Source organism: Rutilus rutilus (assembly GCF_951802725.1).
Source record: "Rutilus rutilus genome assembly, chromosome: 1".
Taxonomy (NCBI): Eukaryota; Metazoa; Chordata; class Actinopteri; order Cypriniformes; family Leuciscidae; genus Rutilus; species Rutilus rutilus.
In genome coordinates this window covers 43,651,980-43,678,188 of record NC_140209.1, presented here as the reverse complement: position 1 = coordinate 43,678,188, position 26,209 = coordinate 43,651,980, and the positions used below count along the sequence as shown (strand labels likewise).

Sequence of the window (26,209 nt, the reverse complement as noted above, 5' to 3'; positions counted from 1 at the left end):
GGTTAATTTTAACGCTGTGACACCATTTGGCAGAATCGAGCGTTTTGCAACCTATCATTCAGTCTATTTAAGTCACTCGTCCGCCCCCATCACACCACTACCAGGTTAACACACAAATACTTTGCCTTAAAGAGATAGTTCATTTACTCGCCCTCATGTCCTTCCAAACCTGTAGGACTCTCTTTCTTCTGTAGAGAGAAGAGAAGAATGTTGGTAACTAAGTCTCGGTTTCCCCTTTGACTTCCATTGTATGGATATTGCTTGTCAGCATTCAAAATATCGTCTTTTTTGCTAAGAAGGAAAAAAGAGAGAAATGCATACAGGTTTGGAACATGAAGGCGAGTAAATGCTGATAAAATTTTCATTTTGGGGGTGAACTATCACTTTAAGGAAGACCTTGAATACAAAAATTGCTTGAGAAAATTAAGTTTATTTTATTTTCATAAAACAACATTACTAGATTTCAAAAGACAAATTAAGAAAAAGTAAAACTTTCATAAAAATACAACAGTAACCAGATTCGATCGATTCATCTCGAGGCGAGAAGAGGTGTAGGATGACGAAAGAGCCTGTTTTTTTTTTAATGTCTTGCTCTTCGGTCCCATCTGTGTGAAAAATCGTGTTACCGCTCGCATGATCCGGTGATAGGCTTGTGTTTAAATGCATCAACGAATACATGAGTATCAAAATAATGTCCTGATCTCTAAACATCGATATTCTTCCCCTACGTACTTGCTCATAACTAAAAAGTAAAAAGAACAGAGCTTAGATGACTCTCGTATTCCATAATGAAACCTCTGAAGCAAAGAATGATGGGTAAAGCGGTCCTTAGATAAGGTCCATAAGAATTTCATCCTCCATGACGCTCGAAACTGAAGGCATCCCGGGATTCTGTGCGTTTGGCCCACGTGGACCTGTAGGGATCATCAGTGGACCTGTGGGAATGTGAAACTTATTAAATAAATGTGTCTAAGAGGTTTTAATAAAAAAAATGAACATAAATAGTTGTACAAACCACAGCAAATAAATGAAATCTCTTACACAATTAACAAGGTCACAGATGTGATAAAAATAAATTGTGCTAATGATACCGTACTGGAAATGAAGTGTTACCTTGGTGAGGCTGCCTCCACTGAGCCTGCATCTGAGCGCCCCCTCCTGGTGCTGGATGGACCATCTGCTGGATGGGATGCATTCCCTGCATGCCCTGCATCCCACCCTGCTTAAGAGAGAGAGATGAGATGACGGCATATCAATGCAAGCCGAACTGTGACTGGAGAGATGATTTCACAGGTACGAAGGGGTCAGTCACATTCAAGGGCGTTGGTTTGGTTTGAACATTGGGAGGGTTGAAGTGAACCATTTTAGCGGGATCCCCGGGAATGCTCCCTCTTGAGATTTATTTGTTTGTTTGTTTATTTATTTATTTGTGCAAATCATCTACACATGCAAAGTTGGTTGATAACATAACTGCAATTAGGTAATAGCCTAGTTAACAATGACTTAGGATATTTGGTGTATTCTAGATTATTTAGGCATCTGGAACCTTATCAGTTTGACATAATTATGTACTTCAAAGTCCCATGGGAAGTCAACGTGAATTTACTTAAAATTTATACTGTTCACCAGCAAGCTCCAAGATTTGCGCGAGCTTGATCCTATTGTGACGCTGGCATTAAAATGTGGGACCCTTTTAAATTCTATGGAGAATTTACAACTTTAAAACGGTATAGAGAAAGGCAAATGTGATCTAAAACAGCCATTTAAATTAAATGCATAAATTAGAAACTTTTTCGGAAAAAATTCGCACAAAAAAAAGCACAAAATAAATAAACAGGGCTTCAGTTCGGACGGGAACTTAGCACGTATAAAAGCTCAGAATGAGCAATGTATTAAGAGCCTAATTCTAATGAATAATTATTAATAATAATTGTTATTGTAATTAAAGGAGCAGTGTGTAATATTGACAGCTATTGGTTGAAATGGGTACTGCAATCCAAATTCTAAATATTGGAGAGAGTTGTTTCCCCCGCCCCCTCCTCCTCAGACTCAATGCTCACAGATGCTCCAGATTGAGGACATGCAACAGAACCGAGCGCAATTGACAATAGAAGGCGAGGAGACTTGTAAGTTTATGAGTTGATTTATCCCCGTTTTAATATGCTCCCGTTCATAGAGATTTTTAGATGGATGCCAAGGCTTTTTTATGTTGGGTAGAATCTGTGATCTCTGTGTTTGTTTGCTGGTTTCCATGGCTGCAATACGCTGTGTTTTCCGCCAACTGGCAACTCGGGTGTCGAAATACTATTGGGTAAATTGGCAATGTGCGGTATCGCACAGACCAAAACAAAAACGCACATTTCAAAGTAGAATAACTGGCTGTAGCATTGGTTTTCAGAGAAACGAGTGTGTGAACTTAGAATTTTTCCTAAATATCTGCAAATATATTATGGTATTTTCGTGCTTTTGTACAGTGAAAAAACACAGCACTTTTAATAGCCTGGGGTTACTGAATATTTCAGACTAAATATTTTTACATTTTGGATGTATTGTATTTTACATCATGTTTTTACAAAAAAGACCCGTCCGATTGTGACGTCATATTACGACCATTGCGGCGTCTGTTGAAATTTTGCATGCTCAAAATCTAGTGTGACAGTGGCTTAAGGAAGTGGTGTGGAAGGGCATCATGTGCTATTCACTGCACACACTTACAGGTTGTTGGCTGAGGAGGAGACTGCGGAGCTGGGGGTTTGCGCCTGGGTTTGGGAGCCGGAGCATGCCAGCAGGAGCCTGGGCTTGAGCTTGGCCCTGATTGGGCGGAGCACCAGTGACTGGCGGCTGTTGATTGCCTGTTGCGGCTGCTCTCAGCTAATGGAAACCAAAATCACACACAGTGATGAAAAAAGAAAGTAAGTGAACATTAGAAGGCACTGCTGTAAAACACTATATTACGTAAGTGGTAGTTCTGTGTGAGAGAGCTGTGAATACAGACCACTGTAACTGTGTTAATGGTATTAAAGGGGACATTTTTTCCCAGAAGTCCACTTATAATACAAGGCAAGGCTTCCTGCATCAAATACAGTTGTAACTTATTTGTTTTACTTACATAACCATTTTCACTCTATTATATAGAATTCAATATAATTTTATATAGAGTTTTGTTTGACACAGTTAGTAAACTGGATATTCACAAGCAGGATTGCTTCTTCTAGGGATGGAAACCATAGGAAAATGTAATGATTCCAGGGGCGGAATAAATGTGATTCAATATTACATAATACAAAACAACGTAGTAGCCTATTTCATGCATTCTTTATTTACTTGTATAAATAAAATACTAATACTACGACAAATTTCATTTCTTCAAACTAAGTGTTGTCCTAAGAACAGAAACTAAACTGACTGAAGGCTCAACAGCCTTATGTAAAACATGAGACACGCTGCTAGCGCTGAATGTTTTTGATTCATTAAAAATAACCAACTCGACAGTCATTCATTCAGGAATCGGACTACATTGGTCTCGCAGTATGATTTGTATTCACTTGAAAGAACGGACTCATGAGAGTAATTTCTTGGAGAATGGGATGGACTGGTTGTGCTGTATGGTTTATGTCGGCTGCTGTCTAACTGGGAGTTTCTTGGACAGAATAAGCTGCAAAGCAGACCAGACTTCATGTCAATGTGACACTATCCTCTTTCTGACCTTTAATCAGGCTGTATCTTTAAGACATCTATATGTAAATGACTTCTGTTATGTTTGGCTAACCTCTTAGCATTTGAAATGAGTAACAACTCCACTGTCTAGATGCTGAATACTGAAAAGGTGTTGATATGTAAATGAAATGTAGGTGACTATGGCACATTTTTAATGACACGCTTTTGCAGCTTAGTTTCATAAATGGACTAGACTTTGAGTAGACTGGACTAGAGTATTTTTTTTTTTTTTTTAAAGAAATTATTACTTTCATTTAGCAAAGATGTATTAAATCAAATGGGGCAGTAAAGATATTTGTTCCGAAAGATTTCTGAATCCAGAAAAAGTTATCCAGGTTTCCACAAAGATAATAAAAACAGCACAACTTTTTTTTTTATTGATAATAATAAGTAATGTTTCTTTATATTACTGTTTTACTGTATTTTTGATCAAATAGATGCTGCCTTGGAGAGCATAAGAGACTTGTTTAAGCAATGTCCGCTTTAACACATGGCGCTGTTCACAAGATTGGTGCTGAAATGGCAGAAAATCAAGTGGTGAAATCCTGTGTTTGCAGGAATCGTGGTCCAGCGTGTGTGCATGCATGCGTGTATAATTGTGTTTCTGATTCTCACCATGTTGTTTTGTCTCTGCTGGTCCTCCATCAGTGTGACCTGACTGACGGAGGGCAAGCCCACCACCACAGACTGAGGCAGAAAGAGAGGGACAGAGAGGAGGAGACGAGGAGGGTTTAGAACAGCATGCACATTCCATCTCAGGCCGAGGAGAAATACAAACCGGGTGAGTGCACAGGGCAAGAGAGACAGAGAGAGAGAGAGAGAGCAGGGCAGGGGAGAGAAGAGAGGGGAAGAAGCACTGCTGGTTTACCTGCTGTTGCACGTTGCCATGCGTAACAGGGATGGGGCCCGGCGGTCTGTTAAGGAAGTTCTGATTGGACGGGACCTGTCCAGGTTGCATCTGACCAGCATTATTCATCCGAGAAAAGGACATACAATGAATTACTGACAGAATTAAAACAAATGTAGCATAAGCACACTTCTCAAGCAAAATAGCTTTTTGGTTTCTCTGAAGTGTCTTTTCATGATGGTGTATGTGTTTTCATTATTGTACGTTATTACGCTAGAGTTCATGTACATGCACATTTTCAAGTGTGTCAAGACAACAGAGGTATTCGAAAACAAATGACACATTCTTAGTCATGTGAATCATATTGTACTGATAGATACCTATGTTTATACCGGTATTGTGCCTGTTGCTAAAGATATGTTTCAGTTTGTACACTCTTCATATCACAGTCCTGCAAAGACGACAGAAAATATGCTCCCAATTGCTGTTCTGCGGCAAAACATGAGGGCAGTTGTGTTTAGACCAAACATATAATGGTGTGTGTGTGTGCGAATTGAACGCATCAGTAAATGGTGAGATATTTCGCTAAATAAAATGATCCTGGCAGAAGAATACCATGAGTACTTGATTATGTCTGTTCAGTCGGCATAATCCAACCAAGAGTTTATGAGGCTTTTCGCATGCACAATAAGGCTCGTTTGACTTTTTAGTGTGGCCGTGAAACTTTTGGAAAATGCTTGAAAACACTAGTGTGGATGGAAAGCGTTTTAAAACGAAAATGCCGTTTTCAAATGTAAGGTTCAATCCAAGTTATGCTCAATCAACAGCATTTGTGGCATAATGTTAAGGTGCCAAGTCAATGTAATGGTGAGATGATTACAATAGAAGTAAAAAGGGTCAGTTTGTACTTTTTATCGCCATTTTAGGGTTTAAGGCATTCCATTGTCATTGCAATGAAGTTGAAAAAACAGAGAACTTTACACCGAAAAGGTAAGTGATTCTTTCTCATTAAAATCATGTAATTTTAACGTTTACGATTTGGCCTCATTCCCTTACACTGTATGCGTCTCACTGTAACCCAGACATTTATTCATTTATTTTTAAAAAGAGGGACAAGTTGAAATTATTATTATGTTTTTGATATCAACAATGTCCAGGGATGCAAAAAAGGTGAGACAGATCTGAGGAAAAGCTTCATTGGGAATTTATTGCGAAAGAATAATCTCCAAATTCCACATATACGTAGTAAGTCTCACTGGCTCTTCCATTTTACTGGCTCTTTACTCAGAATTAGAGCCCGACCAATATAGAGCTGGTAAGTCCCGCCCCCTTCGCTAACCCCGCTGGACCTCTTGGTTGAAAAATCGTCAATGCAAGTGAATGGGAGAAAATAATTATTTTCTGGTCCCGTTTGAATTGTGCCATGAATGTGAACATATGTTGTCTGTGAATTTTTTATATAATCTTTCGTGTGAAGAATGCTACAATTTAGCGGGTAGAAGTTTGATACGGTTAGACTTTGTGTGAGAGCACTTTGTGGACTACAACTCTTCGCTGCTTTCGACGCGTTTGAAACGTCACCACCATTCGCACACGGACACTAGCTCACGGATCCCGCTAAACATGGCTGTGTCTTTGGTGCACTTCACCGCCTTCTTTCAGGGAGAGGACAAAATCGTTGAGGTTGGCGAAAACCACGGGTAAGTCAACTTTATGGGGTGACGTCACATAGGCGACATGTAGTCTTTCTCGTTATGTCTTTTCCACAACTGCTAGCCGAAGAATCATACCATATACTGTCAAACTCGTAACATGAAAGATTATATAAAAAATTCACAGACAACATATGTTCACATTCATGGCACAATTCAAACGGGACCAGAAAATAATTATTTTCTCCCATTCACTTGCATTGACGATTTTTCAACCTAGAGGTCCAGCGGGGTTTTACGGAAGGGGCGGGACTTACCAGCTCTATATCGGCGGGCCGATATTATCGGCCGATATTAGTCATTTTCCAAACTATCGGTATTGGCATTTATAACGGCCGATAAATGAATATTTAAAAAATAAAATAAAAGCGGACGAAACACCCTGCAACCATGTTATGAGTGTTGGCGCTGCATTAGCATAGTTTGTCCACCAGAGGGCACTCTACAAGGAAGACTGCTAACATCAATGAGCTTGGAAATCACAACGAACTTATTCTGCCTAAATAAAGTAATGATTACTGTATTTATAACTAGCATATCTGTTGTTCCAGTCCCTGCATTGTAAAACGTAAGTTAGGCACGCGAGGAGTGAACATTTAGACATAGAGAAAAAGTATCAAACATAGCAGCTAGCCTGTGCATAAAAGTTAGCTTTTCTTTTACACGTGTGTGAAATCCAAGTGTGCGTTACTGTAGGAGTAATTAACACATGGTTACCGAGTCGATCGTTCCCTGGGATGCGTTTTCATGAAAATCGAATGTAAAGAGTTTTATCTCTAAAAACAGATGATCTTATAACGCTAGTGTGGGGCACAGAGTAAGTAAAAGTAAATCGCTAGTTAATACCACTAACAAGGCTCAAAATAGCCTCACACTAACACGGTAGCATAATGAGGGTCCCTACATGCAAACCGAAGCATTGAGAAATTTGTAAATGTACAGACAGTTTAATAAGAAGATACTTTATAAAGACAATACATTACGCGTCATCTTGGAAAACAGTCTCGACTAATCGAGTCACGAACGCCGCGCTAAGTGAGCTGGTCGATAGGAATTACGTTTGTGAAATCTAACGTAGCACGGCGTTCGTGACTCGATTAGTCAAGACTGTTTTCCAAGATGATGCCTGTAAACGCGTAATGTATTGTCTTTATAAAGTTTCTTCTTATTAAACTGTCTGTACATTTACAAATTTCTCAATGCTTCGGTTTGCATGTAGGGACCCTCATTATGCTACCGTGTTAGTGTGAGGCTATTTTGAGCCTTGTTAGTGGTATTAACTAGCGATTTACTTTTACTTACTCTTGCATCACTAAGTAGTAGATTTTAGAAGGCAGGCAGCAAATGATGATTGAAAATGGTTTGTTGTAGCTTGATGGAATAGATGTATAGAATTAGGAGTGACCTTTGTCTTGTTTAATAATAATACAAATGATGATGATGATAATAATAATAATAATAATAATATCATCATCATTGATTTTTTTAATTATTACTGTCAATATTAATAATAGTTGATTTTTTTTGTTCAAAGGACTTTAAGTTTCATATCTTAAGTTTGTATTTTTAATATACATTATATTTATCAGAACTTTAATATATTCTGTTCTGTTGTGACAATAAAGTTAATTTAAAAAAATATATATATATTTTTAAACTGCATTATATTATTTTAGTAAGGCTGAGTCTAAGGCTTTTTTTTTAACATAATCCCTTCTGGAAAATGGTTTATACAGCCCACATACATAGAACAGGCAGATATTTTGCTACTGAATGTTGTGTAAGTGCAGTTTATAAGAAATGGGTCTAATATCCAGTTTATTTTCAAAATCAAAATATCGGCTTATAAATCAGCTCTTTTCGAGTTAATATCGGCATCGGCCCCCAAAAATCCATATCGGTCGGGCTCTACTCAGAATATTCCTTAAGAGTGAAATTCAAGCATTTTTTCTAACAATGTCATGGCAAATCAGGGCCTTTTGTCTCAGGTTACCTTTAGAATGGCTGGAATGATCCTCGATTTTTTTCCCCTTTCAATTAGTGATCATTGAAACCGTTAGCTGTTTAGCTGGCATGTTGATGCCAACCAGGACATGCACCAGTGACACATGGATACAATTTTGCAATGTTATCTTTAAGCTTGTGGACCTTTGTTTTAAATTGCCAAAGCTACATTTAACTCGCAATTAGCACTTAGAAAGTGTTAATATTAGATGCTGTGCGCATTATGTGGGCAACAAATGCGAAACCAGAGACAGTTACTCACAAGACGCATCACACATGACTGGACTGATTTCATTTTTAAATAAACAGTTAAATAACTTTTGTTATTTTACACGTGAACATTTTACAGAGACAAAATGATTGTGTTAGTTTAGATGTGGATTACATCTGTGCATCTTTTTTGTGTATTATATATTAACAATTTTAAATTTGTATGCTACTTAGTTTGCATCATATGAATAACTGTGTTTATTTGTACTGAAAACAACACCATTTTGTGTGACTCACCGATCGGTGCTGCTGCACTTGTTTGTGGTTAGTGATGACCTGCCGAATACCATTGACGAATCCGCTTTGGTCATTAGGGATGAGTCCCATGAAGATCCTCTTCCTAGACGAGTACAGCAGCATCAGCACACGCACCTCACATGGAGCACTGTGGGGGAAGTGCACACAGCCAGCCTACACACACACACACACATATAGATACACATATACATCAAACTATGTGCCAATCCACACATCTAGACAGCACACACAACTAGAGTGACTGGAGAGCTGCCTGAGCCAGCATGATTATATTTGAAGACAGGATTAAAATTAACTAAGCAGCTGTTTTCCAGACACAGATTGAACCTAATACTGAATTTAATCAGTGTTAATGGTGATTCACTACTGACAGATCTCTTAGTCTGTGTCAAGGGATCTAGCTCCAGGGTAAAGGTTCATTTCAGACCCTTTCATTTTCAGAGGAAATGCTGGCTGTGTGAATTTGCTGATTTTTTTTTCATGAGACTTTTTTTTTCCATAACTAAATGTGAAAATCTTTTTATTTTGCTGCAGTGACGCTTAAAAGCAGAGGAAGAACTCCCCCAAGAGGCCGAAGAGCATTATTACACACTATCACATTCTCTTTAGTAGTCTGCAATGGGAAATACACTAAAACAGAGATATATGCATATTAGGCAACATAAAAAACCTGTTCTATATGAGGAGTTATTAGCCTGATTATTCATTCTTGAACTGACTGATGTATCTTACAGGAGGAGGTTATAAATAAGATGCTGATCATGTACTCACAAATCCATTTGTCATAATGCGATACAGTCCCTTCAAAGACTCCATATCTTTATTAGTGAAGAGAAACTGCACCATACGAGAGTTCCTGAACAGAGGGCCCAGAGTAGTCTGTAGAAAGAAAAGACGACATATGAATCATTGTATTAATAACCCATGTGACCCAGACATTTGACCAACTCTTCAGCATGTGTATTAGGATGAAATTAACAAAAGCAGTTTGAATGCCAGTTTAAAGTCAATAGGAGATTTTAAAAATGATCTTATTTAAATATTGATCTCATTTAAATACATTTATAGTATAAGTCAAATTATTTTTTAAAGGTATTAATTTGTACAATGAATAGTCTTTAACATTCTGCATTTACTGCATTTAGCTTACTGTGTGTAGCAAGGAAGTACACATAGTCAAACGCAGGGAGTGAATCAAAAGTAGAAGGACAAAATGATAGAAGAGCAGGAGAAGATGATGGTGGAGAAAGGAGGACAAGGAGGAGGAGAAGATAAAGTAATTATGAGAAAAAGATGATCAATTAATCAAGAGATGATAATTAAGGAAGAGGAGGAGATGATGATAGAGTAGAAAAAGGAAGAGGAGAAGAAAAAGGAGAAAATTAGGTGATGATTAAAAGGATAGTCCACCTAAAAATGAAAATTAGCCCATGATTTACTCACCCTCAAGTTATCCTAGATGTATATGACATTCTTCTTTCAGACGAATACAATATGAATATAAATATGAATATTTTTCTTACACAAACCCATTGCTTCGCTTCAGAAGGCCTTTATTAACCCCCGCAGAGCCGTGAGGAGCACTTTTATGATGGATAGATGCACTTTTAATGGACTTCAAAACAGAAACAGCCATTCACTGCCATTATAAAGCTTGAAAGAGCCAGGACATTTTTTCATATAACTCTGATTGTATTCGTCTGAAAGAAGAATGTCATATACACCTAGGATAACTTGAGGGTGAGAAAATTTTCATTTTTGGGTGAACTATCCCTTTAAGTTGTTCTAAACCTGTTTGAGTTTCTTTTCTGTTGAACACAAAAGAAGATCTTTTAAAGAATGTTGGTAATCAAACAGTTGACGGTAGCATTGACTAACATAGTAGAAAAAAAAAATTCTATGGAAGTCAATGGGAACCATCAACTGTCTGGTTACCAACATTCTTTAAAAGATCTTCTTTTGTGTTCAACAGAAAAAATAAACTCATACAGGTTTAGAAAAACATGAGGTTGAGCAAATTATGACAATTTTGGGTGAACTATCACTTTAAGGTAGGGGAGGAAATGAAGGAGTAGAAAAAAGAAAGAGGAAAATATTTGGAGGAGGAAAATAAAAGGTGCAGAAAAAGAAATGAGGAAGAGGAGGAAAAAATATAGACGAAGAAAAGGGAGGAGATGACGATTATGAAGAGGAGGAAATGATGGAGAGGAAAAAAGAAGGAAGGATTGTAAAGGAGAAGAACAAAAATTAGAAGATGATGCAGGAACAAGACGAAAAAGATAAAGGAAGAGAGGACAATGATGACAGAGAAAATGGAGGAAAGAAAAAGATGAAGAAAACACTGAAAGATAATGGAGGAGATAATAAAGGAGAACAAGAAGTAGAATATCAACAATAAGGAGAACAAGAAAAAGAAGAATGAAAAGAAATCCTTGCTTCCTTTGCAAGCAGAGTAATGTATCCTGCAGGGAATGACAATGTTCATATTTACCAGGAGCTGCTGAGGGATGAGCTGCATGATCAGCTTCTGTGGCCACTGGTCTGTATTTCTGAAACAAAATACACCACGTCATTCTCTCTGTTCATCTCTACCATTTATCCTACATTATGCAAATCTGGGCCAAACGGGAGTCACTCACAGATTCTCCCCTTGGCTCACTTGGACCTGGCAGGGCAGGGAGCGTGTAAGTTTTGTGTTGGAGTCCATGGAGGAAGCCTTGGGCTTCTGCGGTGATTGATGGAGACAGAGGGAAAGGTGACAGGGGGAGGGAAAAAAGGAGAGGCAGAATAAGATGAAGAGGTTAACATACAGAGTAAAAAGACTTTGCTGGCAGAGATGGATGGTGGGACTCAAGGCAGGAGGTCTCGGTGAAATAAACAACCTGGGTGTGCAACTTCCACAACAAGAGAGATCGCACTGGCAACGGAACAGCTGCTACATTATTATGTCAATCAAAACAGTACAAGCAATGAGCATTACACACATACATTTGCCTCAAGAGCCCTGCAGTTTTTGAACATAAGAATATTTCCCCCAAGGAAACATGTCTGATGGAACCTAATTTTTCAGGGCTATTCGATTTAGAAAATAAACCAGATTTGCACATCCTTACTACAAACCACCCTACAGTATCGCTGCAAAAGGACAGTGTGGATGAAAAGCAGGACTCATCTGCTGATTTGATTAAATTTACACAGCGCAGCTTGGCAGTGTTTGTGTTTGCGAATAGTGTGCGATGAGCTGTGTGAACTCATCCAGATGGTGACTCCGCGACAGGCCTCAGCAACTGCGCGTGCCGCCATGCTTGATAAGCACGCATTGGTTTGCTGGCATGTTATTGACCAGATGGTGATAATGACCACGACGTGTGCGTCTGTGTTTTTGTTTCCTGATCATTTGTGTTGACCCTTTGTCAAAACAAAACATTTCAATAGTCGACTGTGTGTTCGAGAACGTTCATTGCTGCTAAGACGCCCCCTGAGATGATCTCGTGGCCATTGTGGAATGGTCAATAGAGCTTCGTTAATCTAAAGAGAGGGCGTCTCCCATAAATCAAACAGAAATCAAGAAACATCATTGATTCCATTACAGTCTGTGCAAAAGGCATCTCAGGCACAATGCCCAAGGGTCACCTAACAATACATCAATGAAATGCGACTAGATAGCTTTAACAGTTTCAGTCTCAGTGAGCAAATCAATCGAGAAAAGCCTACATTTTATAGGTAAGTTATGGGAGTCTTTCAGAGAGATTAATTGAGACACTAATTATGTCTCAATATCCAGTAGGAAACCACAAACAAAACACCCCTCGCACCCCTGGTTGGTGCAGGCAGTTGTTTAGGACACAATTCATACAAAAAAAAACAAAATCCCACACGCTGTCGTATCTTGCAACAGTGTTATTTAAGTATTATTTATATACTTTTTTTATTTAATACTACTTCATTTTAATTTTAGTTTACGGTTTAGTTTGTTTATGTGCTTTGTCCTTTTTTAATTTCTCATATATTTAGCTTCAATTTATTTTTATTTCAGTTTTAGTACGTTTTTTTTTTTTTATTAATATTTCTTTTCTTTTATTCCAGCTTTATTTCAATAAAGAAAATAATTTTTAATAGTTTTAGCTATTGTTAAAAATAACAACACTGGCTTGTTATTAGCAACGTTAAGAAAGGTTATTTATAATTTTGGGGCATTTTCTGTTCTTACTTGTACTAAACCATATAGACTATAATCACAGTTCAGTATAGAAATATTACAGTAGCTAAAGGCCCGTTCACACCAAGGACGATAACTATAAAGATAACGATAAAGATATAATTCTAAAAATCGTTCTCCATATTAAAGAATAACAGAGTTCACACCACAACTATAACGGTAAAGATATGAGGAACGATATCGTTGGGATCACTTTCAGAACGATTTTTTTTCAGCTGTCGAACGATAAAACACTGACAGCCAATCAGAATCCATTCTAATTTAAAGGTCTCGCGCATTTAAAATGGATCTGGATCATCCGGGCGCGCGCGTGCTTAGAATAAAAAGACCGTTATCGGTCGTTGGTGTGGACGCATATATAGTTATCTTTATCTTTATAGTTATCGTGCTTGGTGTGAACGGGCCTTTAGCCTGGTTAAAACCAGACCATTCTCAGTAGTAACTGAGTTATGGTCTGGCAAAGCTTCATTAATAACTCATTTCCAAAGGGCCGTCACCAACGGATGTCGCTCAAATGCCTCTGGGCGCAATTGGATAGACCTAAAACCAATCAGAGCGATTGTCATCGTGTAAAGCCATATGCTGCGTCCCAATTCGCCTAAGTTACACTACGCCATAAAAGTATGTACTCTTTTTGTGAAGAAAAGGTATTTATTTTTGAATGTGTAGCAATAAAGTAGGCTAGCTTTGGGACATACTACTTCGTCATCTTTATCGGACGGATCTGTCGCGTGCATCCTGTCACGTAAACTGCCCTGTCAATCATCTTGTCACAGTTAAAATCCTCTATTAAATCTAATTTAATTTCCTACCGTTTCGGAGAGAAATGTAGTAGCACGTTCATCTGCCAGTGGGTCTTTCATGGAGACTGTCCTCATGTGTTTGCAATTTGAATATAATAATGCATTTAAAAGTTGGTGTGCTTCACCAACGGACGTCGCTCAAATGCCTCTGGGCGCAATTGGATAGACCTAAAACCAATCAGAGCGATCGTCATTGTGTAAAGCCCGCCTCAACGTTTCTGATTGGTGCCGCGATTTCGACGGATTAGAAATGGGCTTGAATGAGCTCTTTGCCAGACTACTTGCAGAGCAAATCTAAATTTGCCGGAAGTTGTCTGGGTTTTCCCAGGCTAACAGTAGCTAGGTTCCCATCCATATATTTTTTTTGCAAATTGTGGTATATTGGCTAAAAAAAATGTGACGCAATCGCTTGCATAAAGCTTGCCAAAAGTAATGATATTAAATCAACCGAAAGGAGACTGTCTGAACATTTTGATAATTTATTAATAAACTAGTGGTTTTTTGTCAGTGTCAGCTGCAAAGATGTAGATGAAAAGATGAAAGATGAAAATGCTGACTCGTCACCTCCTCAGTGTAGTGGACGCGCCTTTAGAGAGAAAAGGACGTTTCATACAGATTACAAAATCAGAGAGTATTTGTTTTCGATTTGAATTGGTTCATTTAAAAGTAGACATTTCAAAATGTCTAGACATATTTCTAATGTCTGTGAGGCAAGTATACACTGAGTTTCATTTTTGTGACACAAGATGGCAGAAAGAGCCCTCTGGTTGTTTTCTTTATTTTACAAAAGCACAACGTTTTGTTGTTATTGTCAGTGACACAAATAAAAGTAGACCTTTTAAAGTTTTGAATGTTGTTTTACTCTTTACTCTTATATGACCAAAAATGACAGAGTATTTTAAGTTCTTTCCGCTGTTATCAGGAAAAAATGACTGCGCTTGCTCCTCCAAGAACACTTGGATATGTGCCAATAATAGAACATTTATCCAGGTTAACGTTGGAGCGAGCGGCCATGTAAAGTGTGCAAATGTTAGGCTACTACTAGGTTTCAAATGATCAGCCACAGTTAGGTTGATGAATGATAGGCAAACCTTTGAATTTCCTGCCCAACGTACTGCAATTAATCATATGGACCAGCTTTGTTACGATCTGTCCATCATGGACTACGTGACTTTGCCACTTCCTGTAGATTTTTTTTTTTTTACTAATTAAAATTTGGTCGACTAAGCGTCTTCTCATCGACTAACGTTTGGTCAGTTATTAGGGGCCGCCCTACTAATCACCATTCAGTATGCAAGAATTACCACGAAATCATTAGTATAAGCTTCTCACCTCCTGCCATTCTAGAACTCCACTCCACGCCACAATCTTGTTGGCAACACCCTGCTGTGCCCCAGCCGGAGGCGCAGGTACAGCAGTCTGGAAAATAAGAATATATTGAAAGGGCAAGAGCATGATAAAGAGGAAGAATCCAAATGAAACAGTATCCACAGAAATACATTTCTCAAGTCTGACCATGCCAGGCTGAGTTGGTGGAGGTGTCTGCTGATTGTTGGGCTGCTGCTGAGGGGCCTGAGGAGGTTGCTGGTTGGGTGCGGGCGGGCCTGGTGGTGGGACTTGTGGTTGCTGTTGGGGCTGCTGAGGTGGAACTTGTTGCTGCGTTAACACTGGCGGTGACACTGTGGTAACTGTAGATAGGCTGGGTTTACCTCCTGATGGGAGAACTGGTGGTTGGCTAAAAGGAGGAGTTGGCATTTGAGGAACTGCAAACAAAACAAAAACAACTCAGTAAATGGTGTTTCAAATACAGACAATAGGTAAAGCAGGAACACAGCAGAAATAAAATTTGACTCACATCGACTCTTCTGCTGCTGATTTGCAGCTTCTAACGCCTTCTGTGCTGCATCATGGGCAGCGTTTAAAGAGGGATTCTATGGGAAGAGAGTGTGAGTGTTTTTGTGTGTGTGTGTGTAACAGAAGGACAACAGTCATGAGGCCATCATTAGTGTGCACAGCCTCATTTGAAAACAAATCTTTCCACAGAATACAAATGCATTCATGCACATCTTATCTACCACTTAGATCTATTCAAATGAGATTATAACAGCTGTTAGTCTTAATCTTAAGAATCAAAATGAGGCTGTGTATTACCAATAATGTGCTTCCAATTACGCACAGAAAGGTTCAGAGTGAGTAGACTGCTCTACATCACTGAAGCAATGAGACAGAGCCAAAAATGAACCTTTTACTTCACCTGCCAATGGTAAGTGAACTGAGACAATTAATCGCTCATTAAAACGGCATATATCTTTGCTGTCCCTATTTTCCCTGTGGCAAACAGTGCAGACTGGCATCTCACTCACAGCATCATATACATTTCTTGGATCTAAACGACTGAGATCTACCATGATTTTGTTACACACACAGTTTTTAATTAGACCTTTAATTTAATTGAATGGAAATGAATAATTCTATTAATTTCCATTAACTGACACACACCTGGTATGGAAGGGCTGTGCTCATCTGAGGAGGAGTCTGGGCTACAGTGCCCAGAGGAGAATGGGACACAGGCAGAGACTGAGGTGGCAAGACAGGTTTAAGGGAGACTGGACCAGAACCTCCTCCAGGAGCAACTGGACACACACACGTAACAAAGCATTAAGCAGAGCAAATCTTATACTACTAGAGGTCTAAAGGTTTGTGATAATGTGGCGATATGTATCGGTGATGTGAACGATGAGGGTGAGTAAATAAAGACAACATTTGAATTTTTGGATGAATTAACCCTTTAAAGTTTGGGAGCAGTCATGATACACTTTGCGATTAGAACAGTGATTGGTTGTACTGATCATATGAAACGCATGCGCTGTAGTCAGTGACAGTGTAGGCATACGTGTCTAACATAATTTTATTCTAGTGTCACCATTTAGCATTTTAATCAGCAGTACATTTTTGCTAACTTTTTATCATACGTCTTAATACGTAATAAGTAAATGTAAATGGTTTAAAGTAGTAAAAAAATGTGGCTTAAAGTATTGCAATTGTATTGTGAGTTGTATTAAATCGTGACATGAGTCTCGTTACACCCCTAAATAACACAATAAAATACTATTTTATCTCATATTCTCCCATGTGCCAAAAGAGGGCTGTCCACCTGCTGACAAAAACTGTGGAGGATATATCACAGCACATTCATAAACGCATCAAGGCAAGTGTCTTTCTTACCAGGAAGTGCAATGCCCCTGACTAACACCATGTGAAAGGGGTCTTGACAGTAGTCTGGGTGTGAGGATTCTGGTGCACCTGCTACCGAAGATGCTCGTTCAAAAAGAGAGCGAAGCGCTGGAAGTTTCCTTGGGGCAATTACAGAAAAATGGATCCCCCGCTACAGCCACAAAAAAAAAAAAAAAATAAATAAATAAAAATGATTATAAATTCATTAACTACATATGAGAAACAGACACCACCTTCTATAAATAAATGGCTCAGCTTAAAATTTGGCAAGACAGTGGAAAAAATAACATTATAACACATCATATTGTAGACTATGATAGCATCAACCAGTATGAACAGCATCAAGGCAAATACATTACATTATAGAATCTATCATTACATCAAATATAGGAAATTAATAACTGAACAAACAGGCAGATGCAACGCAGACTCACATCACGTATGATCTGGACCAGGCTGTCTGCAGTGCAGCCTGTATAGCTGACGCTCTCCACAGCCGGTAGTAAGTATGGAGGAGAATTACACAGCAGCACACAAACCTTGTGGGTCTGACCACTAAAGAGAGAAACAATAGTTAAGTTTCCATCCACCTTTTTGTGCTATTCAGTTATCGACAAAGAGAAAATGCTTTAAAACAATGTCTGCCCTTGAGCTGTTTCCATACATCATTTTGTCTGCAACACAAATTATATTGCATCTTTCACATCCCAAATCTTAGTAAAATGGAGAAATAAGACAGCAGAATTTTGATTCCACGGAAGGAGTTCAAGAACTCACATTTGCTCCCTCATCTTTTTGAAGTCGTCAAAGAGCTGCAGGGCCACAGAAAGACCCTCAGCTATGAGACTGCAGCTCTCTGCTCCGCCTCCCATGAATCTGTGCAAAAGAGCATCATCGTAAAAGCTGCAGCATTTAAAACATGAACATCTTTAAAGCAGACATAGACTCATAACTAACAGATCATCTAAACATCCAAGAGCACAATTTTATCTCAGAATTCCCCAATTGTAAAATGCGAATGTGATGAAGCCCTTACTGGATGCTGTCAATCCAAGAGACAAACTCGAAAGCTGAGCTGGTTGGAGCGTGGCACTGGACGTAGGATTCTGGAGCACAATCCACTGTGTTGAAGACCACCAGTCCATACTGAGTGCCACCATACTGATAAAGAAAAAAGATCATTAGATGGGATATCTGAAATGATAGCAGTAATGAAAAGAGAAAGTGTAAACGGCTTCATCCAACTCACATCTCCTCCAAAATCAGTTTCAGCAGGTGGTCCTCCATTAAAATACCTGTGATCATACAAAGTAGGTTGGTAAAGAAGTCTAACAAATGTCAGAATGAATAAACAGGTGATGATTCTTACTCTATAGTCGGTAGTATGTAATTCTTCCGAAGTGATTCAAAATATGGACCAAGGTTTGCAGTTCCCTCTATGACAAACACTACATCTGACACCTGATTCAACCCAGACTTGGAGGTGGGGTCCATATGGGTCACCTTGGGTCTGCAAACCAAGACAGACATTAGATCAATTTCATACAGAACATTTGCTGTAAGCATTAAATAACATTATTGTAGTGCACTTGCACTTAATGTTTAATGTGACTATTGACTCTAAAGCGGTGTTATGTATTGTTATTTTGTATCTAACTGTTATTTTATTATCATGTCTATTCTAAAACCTAGGGTACCGAACCATGACATACACATTTGGCTGTGTCTCAAAAGCTAGTCAAACGCCTACAAAGACATTTTTTGTATGATTCAATGATTCAGTCCGTGTCAAAAAAAGATCTGACAGCCTAATTTTGGCTAATAAATATTTGTTCTCTTCTCATCCAATTAAACAGTAAATTCGTATAAGGATAACGCAAAAACAAATCAAATTAAACATACAATGTGAACACATACAAGTCTTAGCATGTTAGTTAGCCGTTATCCTCAAATGCTAATTTAGCTCATGTGTCTTACCTGCTAGTATAAGTAGATCTGACTTTTAATAAGAATAAAACGGACTGATACAGTCATTGACATTGATTATATGTACACCAGCCGCCTTTAGTTGTATTATGAAAGCTTCATCTGAACGTTCATGTGGTTCGTAATGACAACAAATATCGTGATTTACGCTCGGCAATCGACAATCCGGTCTGGCCTTAGATCCGGGAAATGACTGGGTTGGTGAATCGATTTATGAGTAATCGATTTTTCTACCAAAAGTATGTAAATTTCAAACCCACCTCAAACTTAACTAGTCATCCATCAAAAAATGCATTATTTATATAAATTCATTCATTATTTGTTCTATATATGTCTTTATTAGCAACCCCCGGGCTCTGAGGTCTGTGAATCAAACTCTGCTGAAGGCTCCACGCACTTGTTTTCGGACTAGAGGTGATCGATCCTTCCAGGCTGTTGCTCCTAGGCTATGGAATGGTCTTCCGCTCTCTTTACGCTCTATTGACTCTGTGGATACTTTTAAAAGTAATCTTAAGACTTACTTATTTATTCAAGCTTTTAATTAGCTACTTTTTGGGCTGTTATGATTTCGGTGTTGTTTTCATTGCATGTTATTTCTGATTTAAACTGTGTTGTGAAGCACTTTGTGGCCTTTGTCTGTGAAAGGTGCTATACAAATAAAGATTACTTACTTACTTACTTACACTTAGTTACTTAGTTTTACTTACCTAAACCTTTTGTTCAATCTTACGTTAAATTATGATATTTTATCTATTTTTTATGTGATGTATACTTGATGCTTTTTGTAATGCGTTTTCATTGTAAAGCACTTAAAGATGCATTTCTTTTATGACAGGTAAGTAGGCCTATAGGCTATTATATTCACCTGCTATGTCTAATCTGGCCACCTGCCTAGATCACAGAGCTGAGCTAATTATTAATAGTAGTAGCCTAGCCTATATGAAGGGTTTCTAATGGGCATTGCAACTAGACTTTACATTATTTTACTTTAATAAGAAATTATATATTTTTTAAAATCTTAAATCTCACAAACGTATACTATTATCATCATCATCATCATCATCATTATAGGGGGCATACAACGGTTTCTAAATTTAAGAGCAATCAACTAAGTAAACAGTAGATGTCACCAAAGTCAAGCATCCAAAAATAAATTACAAACAGTTTGGAACTGTTCACAACGGGATAATAGGCTATAGGCTACTGTATATAGGCTAACTGTTTGTTTGTTTGTTTGTTTGTTTGTTTGTTTGTTTGTTTGTTTGTTTGTTTGTTTTTTTGACCATTTGCACGTGGACTCTAAATTACTATCCTGTTACCTACACAAGTCAGTCCAGTCTCCGCTACTTCACTGAATATCAGAAAGGAGGGCACAGGTAACAAAGTAATTGGAGAACGAATCATGTTTTTAGGTCGGTGTGCAAACAGTTTCCTGTCCCCGTTGTTCTTTACTGCAAGAATGTGCATAATTACTCAGACGGCCCCGAGTGACCCAACCTGCTGTCAAACGAGAACAGCGAGCCGCGAGCTAAGTGGCCCTGAGGCTCTCATGTTCACTCTTATTCCAACAATAGAATCTATTCTCCAGCGAGCAACGAAGAGCATCAAGTTCATCATATTTAAAACATCCCATGCAAACAATGCTCTGAATCAGTTGAACCCATTTGAAGCTATTCTCTTACACCCCCAGGCTGACTTTCTTCGCTTTTCACGGTCAGTAAACAGAAGAGACCCTAGGGTTAGTTATGATTGTCCGGAACTTAGGGCCAGTGTCCTGTGTCCAAATATGGGATTTTTTTTTAGAGATGCATTTACTGTGATCTATTCCACATTCATCTCCAGGGAGTTTTCTTTTGTGGAGTGACACAATTTGGAGGCTTTAGCTCAGCTGATCTAGGGTGGCATTAGATTTAGCAGATGAACAAGTAAACAGCAGAAAAGACAAATCCACTGATAATCTTTACTTCATAATATACTGATTGACAGCATCACACAGGCCAAATATTGACTGGATTTCCAATACAGTAAAACATGAATATATCCTATTTAATTATTACTTATTATAAAGGTTGCCTATATGTTACCTAAAACATGTTTCTGCCCATTATAATAATAGGCTATATGATTTACAGGACAAAAAAAAAAATGCACTGCATGAAAAAAAGAAACAGTTCAGGTTTGGGATAGTAAAAATATATATATATTATAAGTTGTTAAATATGGTTACAGTTTAAAATAAATGTTTTCACTGTGTCAAAGCTGGATTTTCAGCATCATTACTCCAGATCCTTGTCACATGATCCTTCAGAAATCATTCTAATATGATGATTTGCTGCTCAAGAAACATTTCTGATTATCACACTTGAAAAATAGAAAATAATTCAAAAGAACACAATTTTTATAAAAAAAAAAAAATGTTGTGGTAATAATGTAAAAGTCCTTACTGCCTTATTTGCATCTTTGATGAACAAAAGTATGTATATATACATATATATATATATACTCCTGAGAACCAAAAACGTTTTTTTGAAAAAATATATTTTATTCATATTCTATGCTAATAAAAGGACAGTTTTTAAGAAAATAAAAAGACATGAAAAGACATTTATAGGCAAAACCGATGGTTTTTAATTTTTTATTCACCAATCAATATAGGTTTCATGCTATTTTTTTAACCAAACTTTGTATAAAGATGATTCTCAATATGTAATGAAAGATATAACAGAATATGTGGGTAAAATGAGTAGTCCCATTCTGTATCTGATATACTGTATATCCTCCTGAGAAAGAGAACATCTTGGGCTTTTAAGAGATACCAAATGTTTGGAGGTTTGACCGTAAAAACTCCCTCTCCTTGGTCTTTAAAAATGACTGATAGTGACTGAATGATCGAATCTACCACTTTTATGGTAGGCCTCTTCCCTCTTCCTGTTCCCAGAACAAACAGGGGGAAAGGGGGGAAAAATTGTAATGAATGAAGTGGCCCATAATTCCTTTTTATCTGTGCTGCACACACGAATGTAGATGCTCTTGTGCATCATTAATGTTTTAGCAAAATGTATCACCTTTAATACACATTAATTTGCCAAATTTGAAATTTCCTCTCAATAAAAAAGAAAGAAAGAAAAGAACATGCATGCAAATGTGCTGTTGTTTCCTAGAGATGCCAGCTTTCGTGTGTATTTTGATAATAGTGCATGAGGTGGCACCATAGTCCATTTATCAAAATCACACAAAATGTTGTCTTGTTACTGGATGTCCGACATTATTCTCGGGAGAGGTGTCCTCCAGGTGGCACTGATTAAAACACGCGGCCCTTACTGGTCCTCTCTGCTGGGAGACAGGAGCCATCTGGAACTCACAACAGGCGACCAGAGACACGCCCAAATACATACCACCACTATCTGGGTCACTGGGACTACAATGGTAGGTTATATCTCCAAGGTACATTTCACAGGGCACAGGTGAGGAAAAACGTACACATGCACACACATCACCCAAATACGGCTACATTAGACTAATATTTTCCCAGAATATTCATAGTTGTCATTACAAAAACGAATCTCAATTTCAAAATGGATGTCTCCTTTCCCTGAGGCTGTGAAAATGAACATAGCATTCTCCATTACACTCACAGCATTAGCAGTAATGATAATTGCACCATGTTACTAATTTCAGTCTATTGGTTTTTTTCTTTTTTTCAGAGTGATAAAAACAGCTCTACACCACACCCGCTCCTCAAGTTTTTCTCTTCTGATCTCTCTCTCTCTCTATCCCCCATCTCTCTTTCAGCTCAGTGAGCCGGGCGAAATATCTTTCTGACTAAATGATTTTTTTTTGCACTGTGGGAACGTTGCCATGGAGACTGCGGCTCCCCCGACCCCCACCCCTCAGCGTGTGTGTGTGTGTGTGTGTGTGTGTGTGTATGTATTGGGGAATGGGTAGTTGTGCTAACTATCGTGTCTTCACCTCAGCACTGTCTCCGGTTGTGCAGTTCTCTTGCTGCTCTCACACTCACACTGCCTACGTGTTGCAGATGCACGTCCCGGTGTGCATGTAGGCCTATCCTCTGATTGCTCTTTCGTTCATCTATGCGATATTCTCCTTACACACTCTGCACGACATCCTTGAATATTTCGGGTTCAATACACGCTCTATCGACAACATTTGTGCCATAATGTTAATTGTTAAGTTATGGTTATTTTAGTGTTAAGATGCTGTCACATTAGCAACATTTTGGCGAAATTTCATGGGCAAAAAAAGGTCCATTATTGTTAAAGTCAGCGTGACAGAAGTTGTAATTGTCTTTTTTGAATATTGTCTATTGTGATGTGATTGTGAGTGAAACAACGGCTTCTCGAACAAGAAAAAATATAGGGCGTGACTTGAGTTAATCCATTGGAAATTGATTGGATGGTTGTGGTTTGCTACTGCTGTGATGTCATGTGACGTGAGTGACAGGTTGATCAGGTGTTGTGCCGAATTTCGACCCCCTGCCGAATTATTACCCCCCTCGTTGAAGTCAGTACCTGATTGCCTAATCCTAACCCCACCCCTAATCCTAACCCCTCCCCCACAACTAATCCTAAACCTACCAATACTAGGGGGGTAATAATTCGGCAGGGGTCGAAATTCGGCACGACACCGGCCCTCGCGCAGTAAACACGTCATCAGAGAAGATAAGAGATGTCGCTGCAAGAGGGAGAGGAAGTTATTCTGATTAAAGATTATGAGGGCACGTGTATTTTAAAAATAAAATAATGATGTGCATAAATCATTTATAATAAATACTGCAATATTCGATTAAAAAAACAGTCAATTTTGATTTCTTGGTGACTTTAATAGTGTAGCGCTGCATGTAGCACAGCTCACACAGTAGTCATATCAAACCAAGCACTGCAGCCTTCTATTGGTAAATGTGGAGGAGAATCCGTGAGACCAACTTGAACCCATATGTGAAATCTGAGAAATCTTTCGCCCTCACAAGAAATTTGCGATTGTGTGGAATTCCTATTGAAATGACTAGGCTACATTTCACCTGCGAAAAATTGCACTGTGACAGCACATATACTGTATATGGAAGCTTTCCACCAAAGAATAAAACATTTATAAGATAATTGCAACTTTTTATCTCACAATTGTTTTTTCATTCAATTCTGACTTCGCATTTCTGACTTCTTTTTTCGCAAATTGCGAGTTTACATCTCACAATTCTGACTTTATAACTCGCAATTTCGAGTTTATATCAAGCAATTCTGAGATAAAAAGTCCGAATTGTGAGATAAAAGTCGCAATTACCATTTTTATTCCATACAGCACCTTTAAAGTGTTGTGACATTAGCATTTTTGCAGGCAGAAAATATCAATAGTGTTTAGCAATGTAAGAAGTCACACAAAAGTCGCTTTCAAACCAAGCAGCTTTCTGTTGGTCAATTAGTATTGATTTCGCTAATGAATATTCGCTGAACAGTAGTAAATGTGCCCACACCTTTAGATGATGCATCATCATGGTAACAAAGATGTAAAAGTACAAATAACTTCACTGTGTTACCATTAGTACATTCTACACTAAAATTATCGTTGCTGTAGGCCTATACTTAATATTTGACCCCATTTACTTTTATTGTAAGTGCATCAGTCTACATGATTTTTGTAGAAACAAACATTAGGCTATGCCACGTCATTTATTGAATCTAACTTATATTGAAGCTGAATAAAGTAATATTCTCAACCTTGCTATTCTCAATCTTTTATCGCTCTTGTTTGTCCTTGGGGCCAGTTACATAAACTGCGGCTAGTACTACAAGTTAGTCATCTCGTTTTTTAAAGATTGGTCATAACTTTTTTTTTGTCAGATGCATATAAATGAATTAGATTGGTCAAATTTGAGAAATTAGGTCACATAATGGCTGTCTTTATCGGTCTCTTGTTGCTTTTCTCCGTAGCACATTGCTAGTTCCCTGCACCTTCCTCTCTCGTCCTGTATCTGTGTGTGTCAGAGAGTGCTGACTCTGGCTCTTCTGCGTACAGTGAGGCTCGGATGAACAGTGCATTAGACTAGTCAAGATGGAGGTCGATGAATCAGGCAGTAACAAACCATCTAAGAATCACACCACATGGGTGCAATTAACGCCAGGGAGTTTTGTGACCGGAAAAGCCACAAGGATACGACCTGATGTGAAGAATGAGGCTGAGGAGGGGATTCGGGCCAGGTTTGATTTATGTATATGATTGTGAGTGTGTTTACGTGCCTATGGAAATGCAGAAAAACAGAAGCATGTACATGGACGCAATGCTCCACACTGCGTTTATATTTCGTGGGCCCATGAGAAAAATGTATGATGGTAACTAAATAATTACACACAAGTTAATGCACAGCAGGAGGGGGAAAGGGGTGAGAAACAAAGAAAGAGGTAGACAGAAAAGACAGGGTGATTCACAACCCATTACATGAACGCAGACAGCTGTATCACGCAAACACATCGCAATGATTTTTCATACATATGTTTTATTTCAGCCATCATCGCTCCAGCCTTAGAATCATCACCTTATCATTCACATAATCATCCTCCTAACTGTTTTTTGGGGGATTTTTGGGGGAATTTTTTTCTTTTTTTTTCAATTTTGTTTATTTATTTTTTTCAGCTGAAATGTTCTCGCCCTGACTGCATTTAATGTTTTTTTATCTTGCTCTAAGTCTCAGCGTAATCTGAACATATAAAAAAGTAAACCTTTTTAAAGAAAACTAAAAAAGCAAACAAACAAACAAACAAAGAAAAATATACCCAGAAACTGTAATACCATTTCAAAGAGGATATACAATATTAACAACATTAATCATCAGTGTTTTGATGATATCGAAGGTTGCTAGGTCAACATGTTTGTCATTAGTAGTGTTAGTATCAAGCTCATCGTCAGATTTTTGTGTTGAGCATCACTTATTAAATTATCATTGCATCAAGTTGACATCATCCATGTTAATATAAGCATGCAAACACTTTTCCTCAGGATCATTCAGAATTGCACTGACATAGAGAGACAGAGGAAAGAGGGGAGACGTACAGAGATAGAGAGAAAAATATGGGCTGGGCTGGGCTGAACTGAAGACGAGGCTATCATCAAAGTTTGTACTGCGTGGAAGCTGATGAAGGGGTCAGAG

At 38.3% G+C, this 26,209-nt stretch overlaps 1 protein-coding gene across 8 annotated transcripts; it reads right to left on the bottom strand.

Annotated features, from left to right (window-relative positions):
* Window positions 1–410: 410 nt before the first annotated feature.
* med25 (mediator complex subunit 25) lies at window positions 411–19,234 on the bottom strand. Of its 8 annotated transcripts, none has more exons than XM_084425901.1 (20): window positions 19,042–19,228; window positions 18,434–18,574; window positions 18,314–18,359; window positions 18,101–18,225; window positions 17,842–17,940; window positions 17,499–17,619; window positions 17,056–17,215; window positions 16,330–16,463; window positions 15,686–15,761; window positions 15,346–15,593; window positions 15,163–15,249; window positions 11,448–11,533; window positions 11,300–11,357; window positions 9,580–9,687; window positions 8,788–8,961; window positions 4,586–4,675; window positions 4,333–4,404; window positions 2,716–2,871; window positions 1,114–1,222; window positions 411–935 (listed from the first exon to the last, which is right to left on the bottom strand). In XM_084425901.1, the coding sequence occupies exons 2-20, from the start codon at window positions 18,556–18,558 to the stop codon at window positions 829–831; spliced, it is 2,181 nt and encodes a 726-aa protein (XP_084282027.1). In that variant the 5' UTR covers window positions 18,559–18,574; window positions 19,042–19,228; the 3' UTR covers window positions 411–828. The 8 variants fall into 8 exon arrangements, with proteins under 8 accessions (XP_084282027.1, XP_084282028.1, XP_084282029.1 ...); XM_084425902.1 differs by having other exon boundaries at window positions 1,114–1,219; XM_084425903.1 differs by having other exon boundaries at window positions 11,448–11,530.
* Between the last annotated feature and the right edge of the window lie 6,975 nt (window positions 19,235–26,209).